General features: G+C 47.1%; 1 protein-coding gene and 1 pseudogene across 2 annotated transcripts; both read left to right on the top strand.

The window, feature by feature from the left end:
• Window positions 1–2,617: 2,617 nt before the first annotated feature.
• Window positions 2,618–9,433, top strand: LOC123412230. 2 transcript variants are annotated; one of them, XM_045105170.1, is made up of 5 exons: window positions 2,618–3,723; window positions 3,840–3,969; window positions 4,464–4,614; window positions 5,363–8,755; window positions 8,942–9,433. In XM_045105170.1, the coding sequence occupies exons 4-5, from the start codon at window positions 5,464–5,466 to the stop codon at window positions 9,148–9,150; spliced, it is 3,501 nt and encodes a 1,166-aa protein (XP_044961105.1). In that variant the 5' UTR covers window positions 2,618–3,723; window positions 3,840–3,969; window positions 4,464–4,614; window positions 5,363–5,463; the 3' UTR covers window positions 9,151–9,433. The 2 variants fall into 2 exon arrangements, with proteins under 2 accessions (XP_044961105.1, XP_044961104.1); XM_045105169.1 differs by having other exon boundaries at window positions 2,619–3,723; window positions 5,363–9,433.
• Window positions 9,434–20,446: 11,013 nt separating this feature from the next.
• LOC123412874 lies at window positions 20,447–21,038 on the top strand (annotated as a pseudogene).
• Window positions 21,039–21,325: the final 287 nt, after the last annotated feature.

The raw sequence follows: 21,325 nt of genomic DNA, 5'->3' as shown, positions 1-21,325 counted from the left end.
GGAGAGCTAGTTCTAATAGGTGAAATAGCAGGTTCTACTTCAATAATCTCAGCAGTTTCAGAAGTATCATCACATCTAGTAGCAACTCTAGCAATTTGTGCATCAAGGAATGCACCTAGTGGCAAAGCAGTATCAAGCAAAGCATCAACACAAGCATCATGGACAACATAAGTAGCATCATCAAGCATAGGCGACATATCAAAATTTCTAGCACGAGGTGGTGTCGCAAACTTACTCATAATTGAAGGTGAATCAAGTGCAGAGCTAGATGGCAGTTCCTTACCTGTCCTCGTAGTTGAGGGCAAGACTTTAATTTTTGGATCTCTCGGATTCCTCATAGTGATCAGCAGACGTAAATCCCAAGTGACTCACAGAATATAGCTATGCCTCCCCGGCAACGACGCCAGAAAATAATCATGATAACCCACAAGTATAGGGGATCACAACAGTTTTCGAGGGTAGAGTATTCAACCCAAATTTGTTGATTCGACACAAGGGGAAGCCAAAGAATATTCTCGAGTATTAGCTGTTGAGTTGTCAATTCAACCACACGTGAAAGACTTAGTATCTACAGCAAAGTATCAGTAGCAAAGTGGTGTGATAGCAACAGTAGCAACGGTAATAGTAACAGCAGTGACAGCAGTAGCGGCAGAGTAACAGTAGCAGCAGCGACAACAGTAGCGACAGAGTAACAGTAGCAACAGCGGCAAAGTAACGTAGCAAGGACTAGTAGGAAAAACTCATAGGCATTGGATGAGTGATGGATAATTATGCCGGATGATATTCATCATGCAACAGTTATAACATGGAGTGATAAGTAACTAGCTCCGGTTCGTCAATGTAATGTAGGCATGTATTCCGTATGTAATATACGTGCTTAGGGAAAAGAACTTGCATGACATCTATTGTCCATCCCTCCCGTGGCAGCGGGGCCCTAATGGAAACTACGGGATATTAAGGTTCTCCTTTTAATAGAGAACCGAAACAACGCATTAGCACTTAGTGAATACATGAACTCCTCATACTATGGTCATCTCCGGGAGTGGTTCCGGCTAATGTCACTCCGGGGTTGCCGGGTCATAACACATAGTAGGTGACTACAACTTGCAAGATAGGATCAAGAACACACATATATTAATGAGAACATAATAGGTTCAGATCTGAAATCATGGCACTCGGGCCCTAGTGACAAGCATTAAGCATGGCAAAGTAGTAGCAACATCAATCTCAGAACATAGTGGATACTAGGGACAATCCCCATCAAAACTAACTTGATTACATGATAGATCTCATCCAACCCATCACCGTCCAGCAAGCCTACGATGAGATTACTCACGAACGGTGAAGAGCATCATGGAATTGGCGATGATGGAAGGTTGGTGATGACGATGGCGACGATCTCCCCTCTCCGGAGCCCAGAACGGACTCTAGATCTGCCCTCCAGAGGAAGAACAGGTGGTGGCAGCGCCTCCGTATCGTAAAACGCGATGAACTCTTCTCCTTGATTTTTTTCCGGACGAAAGGGACTAAATAGAGCTGGAATTGGAGGCGGTGGAGCTCCGAGGGCCCCAAAAGCCTGCTAGGCGCGGCCAGGGGGGCTCGCGCCTGGTGGGCTTGTGGGCTCCTCGCTCCACCCCTCCGGTTGATTCTTGCGCCAGTATTTTTTATATATTCCACAAAAAATCCTCGTAAATTTCCAGGTCATTCTGAGAACTTTTATTTCACGCAAAAACAACACCATGACAATTATGCTGAAAACAACGTTAGTCCGGGTTAGTTCCATTCAAATCATGCAAATTAGAGTCCAAAATAAGGGTAAAAGAGTTTGGAAAAGTAGATACGACAGAGACGTATCAATAGCCAGTACTCTTGTAAATCCTAGGGCCTCGACCTGTATATAAAGGCGAGTCCCTGGGGAAGATAGGGCAAGTTAGAAATCATCGAGAGCCAGGTCAGGCGAGTTACGCTCTCCTTGTAACCGAAACCATCATCAATCTACACAAATCAGGACGTAGGCTTTTACCTCCACACGAGGGGCCGAACCTGGGTAAATTTGAGTCTCGCTTTCGCTCACCCCCTTTGAGTCGCCACCAAGGTGCCATGGCTCCATCTCTAAGTCCTTTCACAAGGACATCTGCCGTGACAAAACCACGACAGCCTCGACAGCGGGTCAACATATCAGTGCACTAGGCGAGGCGGCACTGGGAGCATCGCGTCCCCCTGCCCTACCCCGATGTCACGCTGTCGCACGACTGTCATTTCGATCCGAAGAGGATCCCAGTGTGAGTGGTGCCGCGGTCGGCGCGGGTGCATGCGGAGGAGGTGAGGCACCAACGGCAACAACTAACAACAAAGCAGCGACGCAACCCCATGTACGCTGCAGACTCTTCTGAATGGGAGGCCTAGTTTGCGTGGAAGCACGAGGAGCAGCGCCGGCGTGGCATCCGCGATGTGGTGGCTGGACCGCCGCCGCCCCTCGTCGTGCGAGAAGAAGACCAAAAAGCGGAGGCCGCGTACCAGAACGCGCCAGCGGCCGTCCTGCGTACAAGCGAGGAGGAAGCGCGCCTCAAGAAGAAGGAGACCCCTCAGCGTATGAAAAGCTGTTTTCGTGACGTCATTCCCTATTTTCTGGTGATGTCAGCTAGTACCGCCACAAATGACCAGTCCAGGAGGTCGGAGATGGATGGCCGGGGGGAGGGGATGGGAACGCCCCTGTCGACGTCGACGGGGGCCCTCGACGGTCAGTCGGACAGGACGGGATCAATGCACGCTGCTGCTGCTCCGCCGAGCGAGGATCTAGGCCCTTGCTGCGGCTGGCCCGCCCGGCTCTGCTCCCCCCTAGCAGTGCCCGTCTGGTGTTCGAACAAATGCCTCGGCGGCCTGCGGGGCGCCGGCAGAGGAGCCGACCCTACTAGTGAGTGCACCAGTGTCCAGTGCTGCTTACCTAACTACGGCACGGCAGTTAATCGCCGGCCGGAGAAGAGCCAAGGCACGAGCGACGCTGGCCGCTCCACGGAACGGCGGTTGCACGCGGAGCGAAAACGTCAAAAGACGGCGGCGCTCGAGGCGCCAGGGAGGTCGGAGGTGGCCTTGGTGGAGTCACGGTGGCTTCCGATCGCCGGCGTGAGGTGTGAACCCACGGTGTGCGGTGGTGGTCGTGTACCAGTCAACGGATTCCATTTCACGGCCTCCTAGTACGGTACCAGGTATTCTACTGGCCAAGTGGCTAGCTCTTGCTTATCTATGTGGTGCTCCAAACCAAATCACTCGGCAGCATGCCGGATTATTTAACGGTTGAGGTGCGTGCTGCCTTGTTCGCTGTTTCTGGTGTACTAGGTTGTTTTCTAACTCCAAAGTTGGTCCAATGTGGTCCTTCCCCTGAGCCTGAGGAGATCATATATGAATACATTCCCTTAATCTGGATGCCGACCGTTTCATCATATGATAGCATGATAGTACATTGCTGTGGGGTCTTACCTTGGTTTTTTTCCCCCTTTGTTTAACTGACTTCACCGGTCTCCCCCCATCCTTTTGTTCACTGTCCACACCACGCTTCACACCATTATTGACGCTGGAAGAACTCAGGAGCACACAAGGTGTCCCTCACTAGTCTGAGCAGCAGCCGTCGCTCTGGATACAAGCTCAAAGCCGCAACCTCAGCTGGGCTAACGGGGCAGCCATTCCGTGTGAGCAACTGACCATTGCGAAGCTTCCCCATTTCAGGTATGGTTCTTACTCTCTCTTCCTCGACTCGGTTCTTCCACATGGATACATAGCTTCCATACAACAGTCTTCCACCTCTCCACTCGCAGTTAATCTTATTGGTTACCCTGATCCAGGTATGGTTCACATGGATACAAGCTCAAACCTGCAACCACGGCTAGGAGCTGATGTATGATAGCTGATGAGGACAGCCGTTCTGTGTCACTATGTCTATGTAACGAGCATTGCCTTGCTTTCCCGTTCCAGGTATGGTTCTTGGTTTCTCTTCCTATGCTCGATTCTTAGACATGGATGCAGTGTTTCCAGGGGCGGATCTAGCGGGGGGTTCTATACTTCCATGGGTGCCATGGCACCCCCTCGGTAAAATGCAAAATAATTTATCTCATATACTTAAAACTAGTTTTAAAATTTGTAAATCTTGTCTTGTGACTATTTGTTCAACTTATGATGATATCCACATTAAATTATACAAATTGTAGTGTGTTCTTCAATTTTTTTGAATGGATGTGTTAAAGCTATGTTGCTCATACATTCTAGATGTTGCCCCCCCCCCCCCCCACACACACACACTCACTATGATGTTGGGCCTCCCACTGATTATTTTCATCGGCTATTAAACCTCTCTACTTGCAGTTAGTCTTACTAGTTACCAAATATAACCTGGCATTATCTAAAAACAAGCAGCTGCTAGTTCATCAACGAACAAACACTTACTTATATGTTTCTTTTTTGTGTGATAGCAATCAGATCTAGGTATTGAAAGAAAACAAAGGGAAATATCTGGACCGCTATTTTGGTTATCGCTCTGGATACAAGCTCACTTGCAGCCATTTATGTGTAATGAGGGCAGCCTTCCCGTGTGACTTAGCATCTCAATGATTTCCATGCCAGGTATAATCTTTTACTTTCTCTTTGTGTGTTCGGTTGTTAGGCTTAGATGCGTGTAACTTAAAATTGAATGCAATTAATTTTACTACTTACCCTGTAGAATCTGTTAGTGTCTCCACCAAAAAGTATTAATACTTGTCTTATGTGTGTTTGGTGGTAATAGCAGTTGGAAGAAAAACAGAGGGAAATATCTAGATCACTTATTTTGGTGGGGTCGGATTATAACAGTAAAGTTCAATCATGTATATGGTGTTATATTGTTGAATGAGAAACACAATGAGTTTCCAACAGTAAACTTTAAAATTGTATGACCAATAGCACTCTATGCTCAAACACGAACATATGTACTTATTGTAATACGTAGTCATGCAAACCACACAGGAAATTCATCTAGTTACAGTATATACAATGGGGTTTATCCTTTAAAGATTTTAATAAGCTGATAATCTTCTTTTGTCTTTTCACACCAGCCCAGTGTGGACTCTAATAGTTGATTGGGGCCAACTTAGTACATCATTAACTACCTTTTTTTCTGGAGAAGTCTGTGAGCATGATCTAATAATTCGTATGGTGGTTACTGTTTGAAGAAATGATTCATATTGTGGGGTCTAGCAGGCAAGTTAGCCTTTAACGTCCTCTCTTTTGTGTTGTTTTCGTTTGGGACACAGACTTCACCAAGTCCATCTTCCTAGCAACTTTCTTTGTTTTTTCTTGTTCAGAACCATCCTTGAATTATTTTTGAATCCTTCAGATATCTTCTCCATCCAAGAAACTCTTACCCGATGCTCCAGATGGAGAAATAGGGAGCAACTGAAAACCTGAGACTTGCGATTTCAGTCAGAGAGCAACCACATGGCAGACAGCGGGCAGTTCGTGGTCCCCATCGGTCCGACCAACATCAACACCACGGCTAACCAGGGACAAGGGAATGATTTAAGGGAAGACAACACGATGCAATGTCCCAGCAATGTTGTGTCCAGCGGAAATTCCCCTGGCCATGAATCCAGCCCCAGGATCAATGATGATTTTGAGTTCTTGTGGGGACATCGTAAGTATTTGGTACTTCTTGGAGTCCTAGCAGTTGGTGTGACATACAATGCTGGATTAACACCACCAGGGGGATCGTGGACACTAAACAAGGATGGTCATGATGCTGGTGACCCTGTCATGCATGATGGCTTTTCTGAACGATATGAGGTGTTCTTTTACTGCAATGCAGCAGCCTTCGCTGCATCTCTTGTCTTAATCATCTTGCTTCTCAGTAAGACTGTGACAAATCAAAGGATGTGGCTCCATTCAATGCAATTAACCATGACACTAGACCTATTCAGCCTGCTGGGGGCTTATGCTGCCGGAAGTTGCAGGGCAGTCAAGTCATCCATTTACATCTGGGTTCTAGTCTTTGCAGTTGTGATATATGTTGGAATCCATACCCTAGTATCCACAAGGTTTGTTCCAATAGAATGGAAACAGGAACTGCAGAGAATGATAAATAGAGTTCTAAACCAACGGGGTTCCCTTGGCACGCAAGAGAGCACCCCTTTAGGGAAAGGCGTTGAAGAGGCTCGCAAGTTCATTTTGACACTTGTAACTTTTGCTGCTACTGTCACATACCAAGCAGGATTGAATCCACCGGGCGGCTTTTGGGCTGAAAATGACCATGGTTCTAATAAGGTGCATTTGGCCTTTCCTCCTTACAAGCATCATCCGGCTACTTCTGTTCTCCGGAGTAACTACCTTCTTCGTTATAAAATATTCATCACTTCCAATTCAACTTCCTTCGTGGCATCTTTGGTCATAATCATACTGCTTCTTAGCCCAAAACTGGGTGGACATGGAATGAGGACCAAAGCAGTGATTGTATGTGTGGTAGTGGACCTATTGTGCCTAATTATTGCGTATGCTGCAGGATGTTGTAGAGAGGTAGCAACATCATTCTACGTGGTGGTTATTTTCGTCGTAATTTGGATCTCCTTTGCAGTTTTAGCTGGAGTCTTTGTTCAAGAACCTGTAGCAAATTGGCTAGAAGAGGTCACATCAAGCAGCTTGTGTTGCGTGAATTTTGTTGGCCGTGCACTTTCATTGAACTTTCCTGGCCACAGATCGATCAATGCAGAGCAGAGGAATTCTGTGGCAATGACTGATCAATCTCCTGCCCGTTCAACTGATGCACCTGCAGAAGATAATACTCCTGAGCAACAAGACCAGCCCGCAGACAATCAGCAACATTCAAATATCAGAGAGGGTGAATTCCATGAGGAGCATGCACCTGCAGAAAAAAGTCAAATTCCAGATGTTCAAGAGGCTGTGTCTAACTCACAGCATCCGTCAAGGAACAGCCAGCAATCAGCAAATATCCAGGATGTTGTGTCCAACCCGGAGTACCAGTCTCCAGATGTCCAGTGTGTTGCAGAACTGGAGGATGTGTCCTGCTCACAGCATCCTGCAGGGAACTGTCAACGACCAGAACATGCCAAGGATGTTGTGTCTAACATGGAGTGCCCATTACTAAGCCACCAGCAAACTGAAAATAGCATGTGCGGTATGTCAGCTAACCAGAAAGTTGCAAGTATGAGGGAGCAATCTTCACCTGATGATCCCGACATGACTGCTCTTCCAGTTGAGCAAAATATGTCAGGTGGGCAGAGTAACGGAGACACTAGTCATGACATAGTGGATGAAGTGCTTTCTGCACCTGTGGAAGCCACTGGCAATGTGGACCGTGCTGAACAAAACAATCTGATTGAAGATAATAACCCTAGTGCTGAGATTCTTGGCAGTGATGACCATCCTACACATTCTGAGAATGGCCATACTGACAGCAATCATGGATTGCCCATTCAAAATGCTGACAACATCCAAACTGAGAAGCATCTGAATAAGACACGAACATGTATGTTGCTTCTTGCCATTCTTGCAGCATCTCTGGCATACCAATCAGGCCTGAATCCACCAGGCGGCTTTTGGTCAAGAAGTAAAGACCATCATTCAGCTGCTGATCGCATCCTTGAGGACACCCACCATCGCCGGTTCATTGCATTCTTCTATCTCAATGCAATCGCCTTTGTGGCATCCATTGTCATGGTCACTTTGCTCTTGAACAAGATGGTGAGCGACAAGTTTACCAAACGGCGTGCATTGCCAATAACGATGATAGTGGTTCTACTTTCCCTAACCGGAGCTTTTGCTCTGGGGAACTGCAGGGAGGCAAAGAAGACTATTTTCATATCAGTGCTCGTATGCAGTGTACTTACTTACGTTCTCATTCATGTCTTGATAGCAGTACATATGATTCCTCCAGGATGGAGAAGGCAGGTGGCAGATATGCTAGAGCACTCAGTTAGTCCTTTTTGCTCAGTGCCGCGTCAATCAGGCCACAGCCAGACTGGGGCTGATACTAGTGGGAAGGAATTGGAAAGGCGGCGTAATCTGCTATTGACCATTGCTATTGTGGCTGTGACTGTCACATACCAAGCTGGCATGAACCCTCCAGGAGGTGTCTGGTCTGATGACAAGTATGCGACGGGAACTCCGGGCAACCCAATCCTTCAGGATACTCATCCGAAACGCTATGATGTGTTCTACTACTCAAATTCAGTTTCATTTGTGTCATCTGTGGTCGTCACAATATTACTTGTGAATAAGGAATCCTGTGAGTATGGAATCAAGTCCTATGCACTGCGAGTGTTATTGGTGGCGGGCTTGCTTGGCCTCCTCATTGCCTATGTTGCAGGAAGTTGCAGAAATATTAAACAGTCCATCTATCTGAGCATCATTGCTATGGGAGTTCTAGTCTCCCTTCTGATTCAAGTTCTGCTCTCTTCGATGCATGATACACTAGGAAAACCATTGGCTAAGTGTCTAGGATTTCTACACGATCTTCTCTTCCATGCAGAAAGTGGACAAGTAAACACTCCCGTGAGTCCAGAAGCTTCAGTTGACTCGAGTCATGAAGCTTCAGTTGACGTGAGGTCAGAAGCTTCAGTTGACGCGAGGCCAGAAGCTTCAGTTGCCGAAGAAAAAAAAGTGAGAAAGAGACACAAGTATCTGATGCTTCTTGCAATTTTAGCAGCATCAATCGCATACCAAGCTGGTCTGAACCCACCTGGTGGATTCTGGTTTGATGATGAGGGCCATGTACCAGGTAATCCAGTCCTTCATGATATTAATCACCGACGGTACAAGATATTCTTCTGCTTCAATTCTTTCGCATTCATGGCATCCATTGTCGTGATCATGCTTCCGCTGAGTAAATCTATCAGGAACAAGGCTGTGCTACTTGGGGTATTGCACTTGATCATGATACTGGATATGTTGGCTCTCATGACAGCTTTTGCTGCGGGAAGCAGCCGCAAATTGAGGACTTCAGTGTACGTCTATGCACTAGTTGGCGGTGTTGTAGTAATCCTGCTGCTCCTAATTATCGTGTCAAGTGCAATTACAAAATATCGGAAAGCAAGAGAGGGAAGTGGGATTACCCCCCCGAGACGTTCTGAACCCGTTTCAGGAGCAAACACACCGACACGATCTGAAGTTTGATGCTTCCTTTTTACAAGAACCCTATTCGTCTAGGAATCTATATTTCTGTATTATCTGCAAACAATTTGTATGCCTCCTATCAGCATTTTTCTTCTTGTTCAGATTTGACTTGAACACTGGTAGGAAATTATTTTTGTGTGCCTACTGTATGTTCTTGGAAATTATTTTAGCATGCTTGAAATTTGAACTCGAGCCTTCGTCATGTAACGGTGTCCTCGATCAAGACTCCATCGTGTAGGAATTATATGATGGCTAATATTTGTTGTGTTGTTTTTTGATCTAACCCTTGTAGGGGTATATATAGGAGTACATGAAGGATAGAGGCTTGGAGTACAAGACAAGCTACATGTGATTTTTGTTAGAGTTATAATACAAGTCATGTACCCCTTTTGTATTTATCCCAATATATAAGGGGTTTTCCTGCATATAGTCCATCACCTGTACGTGTATATATATCGGCCTATGGCCTCATGGGAATACAAGTTGCTTATTCCTAACATGGTATTAGAGCCTAGGTTCTTTTTGCACGCGCAACTCGTGCTCTTCCCGATCTAATATTTTCCCACCTCGTCTCGTTCGTCACGCCTCGTCGTAGGTTCCCGATCAACACCAGTCCTCGTCCTGCTCGTCTCATCCCGCGTCGAGGCTGCTCCCGATCGGTTCCCTGCCTCGTCAGATTGAGGCCCACCAGCCCGCGTCCCATCAGCGTTCGGCGGTTCCCACCCAGCCCGCCCCGATCCCGGCGGCTCCAGGCGAAGTCACGACTGGAGGCCGCCGACTCCGACGCGACCCGCCACGGTCCCGCTACAGCTCGGACTCCACCCGCCGCTGGATCTTGAAGCCGTCGACTCCTCCCGACGCGACCCGCTGCGGTCCCGCTAACAGCTCGGACTCCACCCACCGCGATTCTTCATCTGCTTCGATCCGGACTCCGCCGCTGTTTGGAGTTGTTCCCGATACGGTTTCATCGGCAGGCCTTCTTCAAGTAGCCGGCTCCACTCGAAATTCCTCCTGAGATCGAACCAGGGTCCTGATTTCGTCGCCCCTGCTGCTGATTTCGCCAGATCCAGCGCTGCTCTCGTCCTCCCGTTGCAGCGCCCGCCAGCCGCCGCCCTGATCTCGATTGGATCCGGCTCTCTGCTTATTCCAAAAAAAAATGTCTGCTTCATCCGGCTATGTTGCTGTTCCTCGTTGTCCGGTGATCTTTGATGGCACTAATTACACCGAGTTCATTGGCTTTATGCGCATTCACATGCGTGGCATCCGCCTATGGGGTTTTCTTTCTGGCGAGGTCTGTTGTCCGTCATGCCCGGTTCCTCCCGTGGCTCCCACTCCGCCGACCCCACCGTCCCTTCCTGCGGATGCTTCTCAGGCCGCAAAGGATACGGCTAAGCTTGCTGATGAGGCCGCTATCCGTACTTATGATGAGAAGGCTTTGGCTTATGAGGAGGCCCTTCAGACGTATCATGGTGCTCTGTCTGCTTACACCCAGTGGCTTGATGATGATGCCCGTGCTGCAGCTGTTCTCACTGCTAGCGTTCTGCCTCAGTTTGCCTCTGAGTTTCTGGGTCTCCCTACTGTATTTGAGATGTGGACTCGCCTTCGTCAGCGCTATGAGCCCTCTGGTGATGCTTTATACCTCTCTGTGGTCCGTCAGGAGCATGCTCTTCAGCAGGGTGACTCTACTGTTGATGACTTCTATGCACAGAGTTCTGCTATCTGGCGCCAGCTTGATTCTCTCCGCAGTGCTGGTTGTCGTACTTGCCCCTGTTGCCAGGCTGTCCAGGCCGACTTGGAGTTTCATCGCGTCTACGAGTTCCTGTCTCGGCTCCGTAAGGAGTTTGAGCCCCGACGTGCTCAGTTGTTTGCTCGTGGCCGTATTTCTCTCATGGAGGCGCTTTCTGAGATTCGTGCTGAGGAGACTCACTTACGTGGTGCTGGTTTGCTGGAGGTTCCCTCGATGCTCGCTGCTCGGACTTTTTCTACGCCACCTGCTGCACCGACCCCTTCTCGCTCGAGTGCTCCGCCGCTCTTGCCCACTCCTTCTGGCGGCTCAGGTCGCCCCCGTCCACATTGTAACTACTGCAACAATGATGGTCATATTGAGCCAAACTGCTACACGAAGAAGAAACACTTGCGCAAGGCGCGGTCACCATCTACAGCGACTTCGTCATCTACCTCGACAGCTTCAGCCATCGCTTTGACTGAGCAGGATATTCTGAGACTTAAGCGTCTGCTCGCTGCTTCAGGTTCTTCCTCAACGGGTACTGCTGGTTCTGTGACTGAGGCTTCCCGCACTGAGCAACCACCTTCTACACAGTCAGGTACATCCTCATGGGTTCTGGACTCTGGAGCTTCCTTTCATATGACTTCTAATTCTTCCACTCTGTCCTCTCTTCGTTCGCTTGATTCTCCTGTTCATGTCCTCACTGCTGATGGTACTCCCCTTCCTGTCGTTAGTAGAGGCACTCTTACCACTCCTTCTTATTCTGTTCCTGAGGTTGCTCATGTTCCTCGACTTACCATGAATTTGTTTTCCGCCGGTCAACTTGCTGATTCTAGTTGTCGTGTCATTCTTGATCTTGACTCTTGTTCTGTTCAGGACCGTCGCACGCACACTCTGGTTGGGGCTGGTCCTCGCCGCCGTGATTCTGAGGGTCTTTGGGAGTTGGACTGGCTTCATGTTCCTTCCGCTGCCCATTCTTTCGCCAGTTCTTCCGCTTTGGTCGCCTCGGCTACTGGTTCTTTCCAGTAGTGGCATCATCGACTTGGTCATCTGTGTGGTTCTCGTTTGTCGTCATTAGTTCGTCGAGGTCTTCTGGGGTCTGTCTCAGGAGATGCCTCCTTAGAGTGTCAGGGTTGTCGTCTTGGCAAGCAGATTCAGTTACCATATCCACATAGTGAGTCAGTGTCTAAGCGTCCTTTTGATTTAGTCCATTCCGATGTATGGGGTCCGGCTCCCTTCGCTTCGAAAGGGGGTCATAAATACTATATTATTTTCATCGATGACTTCTCTCGTTACACATGGCTTTATTTCATGACTTCTCGTAGTGAGGTGTTGTCCATTTATAAGCGTTTTGCTGCCATGGTTCATACTCAGTTCTCTTCTCCCATTCGCGTGTTTCGTGCTGACTCCGCTGGCGAGTATATCTCTAAGATGTTGCGTGGTGTTCTTGCTGAGCAAGGGACTCTCTCTCAATTCTCTTGTCCTGGTGCTCATGCTCAGAATGGCGTGGCTGAGCGCAAGCATCGTCATCTTCTTGAGACGGCTCGTGCATTGATGATTGCTGCCTCTCTCCCGCCTCATTTTTGGGCTGAGGCCGTCTCCACCTCCACCTATCTCATCAATTTCCAGCCTTCCGCTGCTCTACAGGGTGGCGTTCCTTTCGAGCGTCTTTTTGATCGGTCTCCCGATTATTCGACGCTTCGCTTGTTTGGTTGTGTTTGCTATGTTCTTCTTGCCCCCGCGAACGCACCAAACTCACCGCTCAGTCTGTTGAGTGTGTCTTCTTAGGCTATAGTGATGAGCATAAGGGCTATCGTTGTTGGGATCCTATCGGTCGTCGGATACGTATCTCTCGGGATGTGACTTTTGATGAGTCTCGTCCCTTCTACCCACGCCCATCTTCCTCGACTTTTTCAGTGGAGGATATCTCTTTTCTCACTTTTCCTGACACGCCTATCACACTTGTCGAGCCTTTGCCTACTCATTCCGCTCCCTCTGCTTCTCCACCTCCAGTCGATTTATCGCCACCATCTTCCACGGTCTCCTCGTCTAGCATGTCACCGGATTCTACACCTTCATCTCCGGTGACTTCTTCGTCGCCACTCTTTGATTCTACTTTAGTGATTCCTCCTTCCATTGTTCCATCTTTTCCTCAGTGTTACACTCGTCGTTCACGTCCTGTGGATGCCTCTCTGGATGTGCTGTCATCCTCGTCTCAGCCTACTTATGGCTTGCGTTCTCGTCCTCGTCCGCCTGTTGATCGCTTAGGATTTTCCACCGCTGGAGCTGCTGTTCTTGAGCCAACTACTTATCATCAGGCTGTTGTTCATCCTGAATGGCAGTTTGCGATGGCTGAGGAGATTGCTGCTCTTGAACGCACAGGTACGTGGGATCTTGTTTCCCTTCCTCCTGGAGTCCGTCCCATCACTTGTAAGTGGGTCTACAAGGTAAAGACTCGCTCCGATGGTTCTCTTGAGCGTCACAAAGCTCGTCTTGTGGCTCGTGGTTTTCAGCAGGAGCATGGTCGTGATTATGACGAGACTTTTGCTCCTGTGGCTCATATGACCACTGTTCGTACACTTCTTGCCGTGGCCTCTACACGCCACTGGTCTATCTCTCAGCTTGATGTTAAGAATGCTTTTCTTAATGGTGAACTGCGTGAGGAGGTGTACATGCAGCCTCCACCTGGGTATTCTGTTCCTGATGGCATGGTATGCCGTCTTCGTCACTCTCTCTATGGCCTTAAGCAAGCCCCCCGAGCCTGGTTTGAGCATTTTGCCTCTGTGGTGACTGCCGCTGGTTTTTCACCCAGTGTTCATGATCCAGCATTGTTTATTCACCTTTCTCCTCGTGGTCGGACTCTTCTTCTTCTTTATGTTGATGACATGGTCATCACTGGGGATGACCCTGAGTATATTGCCTTTGTCAAGGCTCGTCTTAGTGAGCAGTTCCTTATGTCTGATCTTGGACCTCTTCGCTACTTTCTTGGGATTGAAGTCTCTTCTACCTCTGATGGCTTTTTTATATCCCAGGAAAAGTATATCCAGGATCTTCTTGCTCGTGCTGCTCTTACTGATGAGCGCATTGTTGAGACTCCTATGGAGCTCAATGTTCACCTCTCTGCTACTGATGGTGATCCCCTGCCTGACCCGACGCGCTATCGTCATCTTGTTGGCAGTCTTGTTTATCTAGCTGTCACTCGTCCGGATATTTCTTATCCGGTTCATATTCTGAGTCAGTTTGTCTCTACTCCCACATCGGTTCACTATAGTCATCTCCTCCGTGTTCTCCGATATCTTCGGGGCACAATCTCTCATCGTTTATTCTTTCCTCGCTCCAGTTCTTTACAGCTTCAGGCCTATTCGGATGCTACGTGGGCTAGTGATCCTTCAGATCGCCGTTCACTTTCTGCTTACTGTGTTTTTCTTGGTGGTTCTCTCATTGCCTGGAAGACGAAGAAACAGATTGCAGTTTCCCGTTCGAGTGCAGAGGCTGAGTTGCGAGCAATGGCTCTTTTGACGGCAGAGGTGACTTGGTTACGGTGGTTACTTCAGGATTTTGGTGTTTCTGTCACTACACCGACTCTGCTCTTATCTGACAGTACATGTGCTATTAGCATTGCGCGCGATCCTGTGAAGCATGAGCTCACCAAGCATATTGGTGTTGATGCTTTCTATGTGCGCGCTGCTGTGCAGGATCAGGTTGTTGCTCTTCAGTATGTGCCTTCCGAGTTACAGCTGGCGGATTTCCTGACGAAGGCCCAGACTAGAGCACAACATGGCTTTTATCTCTCCAAACTCAGTGTTGTTCATCCACCATGAGTTTGAGGGGGGGTGTTAGAGTTATAATACAAGTCATGTACCCCTTTTGTATTTATCCCAATATATAAGGGGTTTTCCTGCATATAGTCCATCACCTGTACGTGTATATATATCGGCCTATGGCCTCATGGGAATACAAGTTGCTTATTCCTAACAATTTTAACTAATTTTATCTCTATCTCCTTATCTCTAACTTAAACGGCAATTATACTTCTAACATTCCCCCTCAGTCGTAGCGGAAGTGATGCGGACGCTTGCGACTGAATTTGAAGTCTTGTGCCTTTGTCATCTTCTCCACCGCGCCATCATCAACTGCGTCTCTGATAGATCAACACCTAGGGCGGTGATTGCGTCCCCTTCTGATGCCTTCCTTGTCTCTCCTCTATTCCCTCCCGCAGTCACAGCGGGAGTGGCGTGGACACTAGTGACGACGCGGATGCTGTTGACTGGAGTTGTAGCCGATGAGTTGCTGTAGACCAAGCCATGAATGTCGATGTCGAGGTAGCCGATCATGGTGATGTAGCCGTGGTGGAGGTAGATGTGGTCGATGTGTGATCATCGTGGATGATGAAGCCGCACGAAGCCGGAGGCGCAAAAAAATGCGCTATGACGGAGCTGCAGACGTGGACGATACACCGGTTTTGCCAGGACCGGAGGAAACCCATCGAGCACGCATCGTTTTTGCCAGAACCGTGAGGCCTTGTAGGGGTCGTCATTATAGTGATGCCATGTCGATGCAGCCGTGCCGCCGTGGATGATGTGGTAGATGCCGACGTCGTGATGCGGTCATTGCCATCGTCAAGGTCGCGTCTTGCAGAAAAAATCTGTCAGAGGACGCTAGATGTCCATCTTGTGGACAAGGCAGCGACAGTGTGTTGACGAAGATGTTGATGAAGACCACGTTGATGAAGACCTTGACGATGAAGCATCGGCAGTGGCGTCGTAGCGGTGTGTTGACGATAATGTGTTTCTTAAAGACGTCCCTTGTGGCGATCAAATGTCGATGCCGGGTCGCGCCGGAGAAATCGATGAAGAATTGCATCTCTTTTCACACCGGCCTCGCATGTGGATGATGCATGTCCTGGTAGCTTCTCGTAGATGTCCTTGACGATTTTTTTCAGCATGATGTAGATGTACAGCTTGATGTCGGCGTGGCTCGGTGTAGTCGTGTAGATGCTCGGCGCATGTCGGCGGCTGGTGCGTCTCTCAGTCGCGCATCCCTCCAGGGACTGTAGGCGGCGGGCCCGTTAGGGTGTCGCTCCCATTTTGCCGGTTGAAGTAGACTAGCGGGTAGTGCGCGGCGCCGCCGCGCTTCGTTGGTTTGTTTGAAATTTGTTTTTCTGGAATTTTTAGAACTATTCTAAGTTTTGCATGTGTGTATTTGTATAGTAAGCGAAATAATAGTTCTGCGACAGTAGAGCTAGAGGTAATGACTGTTGGTGAACGTAGCATGGGAAACAAAAAATATTCCTACGCACACGAAGACCTATCATGGTGATGATCATCTACGAGAGGGAGATCGGATCCACATACCCTTGTAGATCGCTAAGCGGAAGCGTTAATAAACGCGGTTGATGTAGTGGTACGTCTTCACGATCCGTCCCACGAACCGTCTCACGATCCGTCCCGATCAAGCACCGAACGGACGACACCTCCGCGTTCAACACACGTACAGCTCGATGATGATCTCCGCCTTATTGATCCAGCAAGAGAGACGGGGAAGTGGATGAGTTCTCCGGCAGCGTGACGGCGCGCCGGTGATGGTGATGATCTATTCCTGGAGGGCTCCGCCTGAGCTCCGTAGAAAATCGGTCTAGAGGAAGAACTACGATCTACAGGAGAGGGCAGCACGTGGCAAAGTTGTGTCTCAAACAGCCCTAAACCTCTAGTATATATAGGAGGAGGGAGGGGGAAGGCCTTGCGCCACAGGGGAGACTCCCTTGGGTCGGTCGAAGTGGAGGAGGGAGGAGTCCTCCTCCAATCCCACTTGGATTAGGACACCTTCCTTAATTTTCTACCTCTTTTGGATTTTCCACTTTTTCCTCATGGGCTTTCCTTGGATGACTTTGTCAGTCCATTATGCCTTATTGTGCATCCAATAAACCCACGTGGACCCCTTGGGGTGTGTTGGGCCCACCCAGTGGGCCTCCAAAACCCATTTGTCACTCCCGGTACACTGCCGACAATGCCCGAAAACCTTCCGGAATCCAAATACCAACTTCCTATATATCAATCTTCGTTTTCGGACCATTCCGGAACTCCTCGTGACGTCCTGGATCTCATCCGGGACTCCGAACAAAACTTCGGTCACCAACACATATAACTTAACTATACCAAAACGTCACCGAACCTGAAGTCACTACAAGAAATATGCTCATACATGACGTTCTTTAAGATGTCGTTGATGAATTCGTCATAAATCTATGACGATTTCATCCGAGATTGTCGTAAGCCGTTTGAGGGGATCAAATCTACATACAAATTACGGCGATGTGAGTCAAAAACGCCGTAACCACATAAGATGAGATCGTCATAACTTTTACGACGATTATAAAAATGTCGTAACATGTTCTAACTATGTTGACATGTCACTCGTGGGTCCATTTTATCCCACCTCATCCTAGTTTGTGAAACAACCTACTATTTTGTCATTCCAAAAATTCTCGAAAAATTCTCATAAATACTTTGGATCATATATTCCTCAAATATGTGAAAACCCTTCCTTCAATAGTTCAAAAATAATTCAGCAATATTCATTTTCCTATTCTGTTCAGAATAGCACTTTGTGAAGGAAGTGCTATTTCTATTTCTTTGATTACCCTTATATTTTTTGGACACTCTTTCCTATCCAAATCATTGCCTCATGAAAACTTTCGTAACGATTTTCCTAGTAAATCTTTCTCAGCAAATTTCCAAAGTTTGTGTTCAGCTAACAACTTTGTGAAGGAAGGACTAGATAGGAATATCCTGATGAGTTGAATTTTTTCCACATCTTCTATGTGCCGAAAACATAGCTCTCCACAAATTTTTAGCCCCATCTAACAATCCATGTGAGCTCATCATCCAATCTTTGTTTCTGGTAATATTTTAAATTTGTGAAGCAACTACATTTTTATATTGCTTTATAGTTGATGAAAATTTACCACGGGATGAAACAGAGAATATAACCTCACTCCACCAAAATTTAGATCATTTAATTCAGCCAGTTTCCCTCAATATTTGTCCCAATATTCTGTCCAGTAGAGAGCATTGTGAAGGAAGTACAATTTTTGGTTATCCAAATTTTATGGAATTTTTACGGTGCCTTAATGTGCCATCTCAATCCAATCATCTATGTGAGCCCAGTTTCAATTACCATTTTCTGTCCAGATTGGCACATTGTGAAGGAAGTGTCACTTTGGCATTTCAAATGGTATATTTTTTTTAAAGTGCCTTCATATGCCCAAATTAACATCATACACTAAATTTCAGGTCAATCCATTCATTCATTTGATCCCAGCTTCAACACCAATATTTCTTCACAGTGTGTTACTTTGCAAAGCAAGTGCCACCTAGATTCGTCCATTTAAACTAAAAATTTGCCAAGAGAGTCTCCTTAGTAGATGATCATCCTCAACCAAAATTTAGGCCCATTGTCTATGTGCATTACACGCACCACTAATCAAACACTTGGTTGCTAATTCATGTTTGAGCTTAGTTCAGTGTCTATTGTATTCTTCTTCCTAACACCTACTGAGGGATTGTCCAACCCACCAGACATGCCTATTCCACCTAGAACGCGTGGCAACGCAACGGTCAGGCGGTGACCATGCGGCTCGCATGCAACTTCACGCGCTCTAAAGTTGGGGCCCTCGACCACCATCCAAACCTCGAAGTCAAGCCACCACACCATGTATTTTCTGATTAAATAGATACTTATGTACCTATAAATGATTTTTAGGAAAAATAAATAGCAAACTATAATGCAGCTACAGTTCAAATTTAACCCGCTTCCAACTGAATCGACATAAATTTGTCTTTTTCACGAGAGGTGGATAAACGCTTTTAACACCCAACCATTTTATCAATTGTACATTAAATATGGCCTAGTATTTTAGAAAAATGATTTGGTCCAATTTTGAAACAAATATATGGTAGGTCCTTCACCAAAAAATTCATTCTGTGCACTTGAAAATGAAAATTGATTTTTACATACAAGGAAAATGAAAACTTCCTTAATCAACATTGTTTGCCATTCCAACATGCATCCTTGTGCATAATATTATATCATTTCAACAAACTATGTCATGAATGTGGTCATAAGATTGATCATTTGGCTTGAAAACTATGAATCTTCATACATGATAGCCCATTTCTAAGAACACTTTTTTAAAATAATTGTCGTATTACAAGTTTATTATTTTTCCTCGTAACTTTGTCACATATAATGACACAATGCAAAGGTTTTCCTTTTTTTGATTTTTTTGAATTTTTCATGCCCATTTCAAAATGCGGTCAAAACAGCGGGTATGACCGTTCCTACCTAGTGGTTGAATCTTGGAAATATTTTGGTGTTTCTCTGATTAAATAGATACTGTGTGTACCCAGAAATGATTTTTGGGAAAAATAAAGACCAAACTATAATGTAGCTGAAGGTCAAATTTGACCCGCTTCGAGCTGATTCAACGAAAATTTGTCTTTTTCACGAGAGGTGGATCAAAGCTTTTGACACCCAACCATTAGGTGAATTGTATATTAAATATGTCCTAGTATGTTAGAAAAATGATTTGGTCCAATTTTGCAACAAATATATGGTAGGTCCTTCAAAAAAACTCATTTTGGGTACTCAAAAAATGGAAAATGAATTTTCCGTCCAAAGAAAATGAAAACTTCCTTAGAAAACATGGTTTGTCATTCCAATACGCACCCTTGTGCACAATATGAGATCATTTTAACAAACTATGCCATGAATGCGGCCATAAGATTGATCATTTGGCCTGCTTCCAGCTGAATCTTGCAAATAATCTGACTACAAGTGTTGCATAAGGCAAGTCCATTTCGACCACGTTTATACCAAAAATCATAAGGCAAATAATCTTGCCTCGTTTAAAATCATTTATAATAAATGTCTGGAATTTTCAGAGCACAATGTCGTGATGGTGATACTGTAACCCGACAAAAGAAGAAGAAGCATATCTCTATCTATTTTGAAGTAGAATGTAAACATGTGTACGTCAATCTCGTTCGAGCAAGCCTCCGAGCCGACCTACTCTCTACACCCAATCAGTAAACCTAGATTTTGTACTATTTATCACCCCTAGTCACAAAATGTGTTCACCAGTATTGGATTTCCACATATTAAGGTAGATGACTCATGTAGTCATGTGATTATTGAAAACCTACAAGGTTTTGGTCTAGGCAATTTTCGGTCTGCTCACCTTCAATTTCAGCACCAGAGGCTTGAAACAAAATCTAGTTGCAAAATGATGGAACAATAGACGACGACAGCTTCAAATAACCTTGATGGAACATTTCTAAGAATTTTTTTATGGTTAAAAAAACGTTTGTGAGATGGAGAGCAAGATTCCTCTGAGAAAGAAGGTCGTGATGCTGGTGCTGTGTGTGGCCCAGAAAAAGCTCGGCCCAGCCGCCCAATGAAGAGCCCAGCCTATAATCACACAACCCTCAGTCCGCACCCCACCCTCCCTCCCCAAACCCTCGCCTCCTCCCCCTCCCCCTCCGCGCCGCCGCCGCCGACCCACCCCCTCATCGGCGAAGATGAAGACCATCCTGGCGTCGGAGACGATGGAGATCCCGGAGGAGGTGACGGTGAAGGTATCCGCCAAGATGATCTCGGTGACGGGGCCGTGCGGGACCCTCACCCGCAACTTCAAGCACCTCAACCTCGACTTCCCGCTCCAGGACGGCGGGCGCAAGCTCAAGGTGGACGCCTGGTTCGGCACCCGCCGCACCATGGCCGCCATCCGCACCGCCATCTCCCACATCCAAAACCTCATCACCGGCGTCACCAAGGGCTTCCGCTACAAGATCTAGCTTGTTGATGATACTGCGGTTTATGTGCGGATTTGATGCGCGGATCTAGCTTTCTCCGTGCAAGTAGACGAACTTCTTGCGTGTGATTGACTGATTTCTGGTGTGGTTGCAGGTGAGGAAGGTGGACGTGCTCGACAGGGTCACCATCTTGCGGTCTGAGAAGGTCAAGGATGAGATCGTCCTCGACGACAGCGACATCGAGCTCGTCTCCCGTTCTGCCGCCCTTATCAACCAGGTGAATCAAACAAGATCCAGACACTGTCTTTTCTCAGGCGCATGGTGATGTTGCCTGAATACTTTTTGTTTGATGTGATGCAAATGACCATCTGCTGCTAGAATGACCCGTCGTCGTCAATTAGAGAAGGCGGTCATGCCGTCTTCATGGCTAGCTACGTCGGTGTGCCGAGATTGTGAGTTTCACCAGAGGACAGCACGGCACGGGCCGGAAAGCTCGTTGCTATACACACACTATGGCGCGACCTGGGAGATCACCACAGGTTAGTGATTTACAATCAGACGAGAAATAAAGTCCAGGATAGTGCTATCCCAAAGCAAGGCTACTTTACAAGAATAATAAGATTCGATAAACAGTACC

Source organism: Hordeum vulgare, chromosome 7H, assembly GCF_904849725.1.
Source record: "Hordeum vulgare subsp. vulgare chromosome 7H, MorexV3_pseudomolecules_assembly, whole genome shotgun sequence".
Lineage (NCBI taxonomy): Eukaryota > Viridiplantae > Streptophyta > Magnoliopsida > Poales > Poaceae > Hordeum > Hordeum vulgare.
Note: the sequence above shows the minus strand (reverse complement) of the source record. Positions and strands in the feature narration are given on the sequence as shown.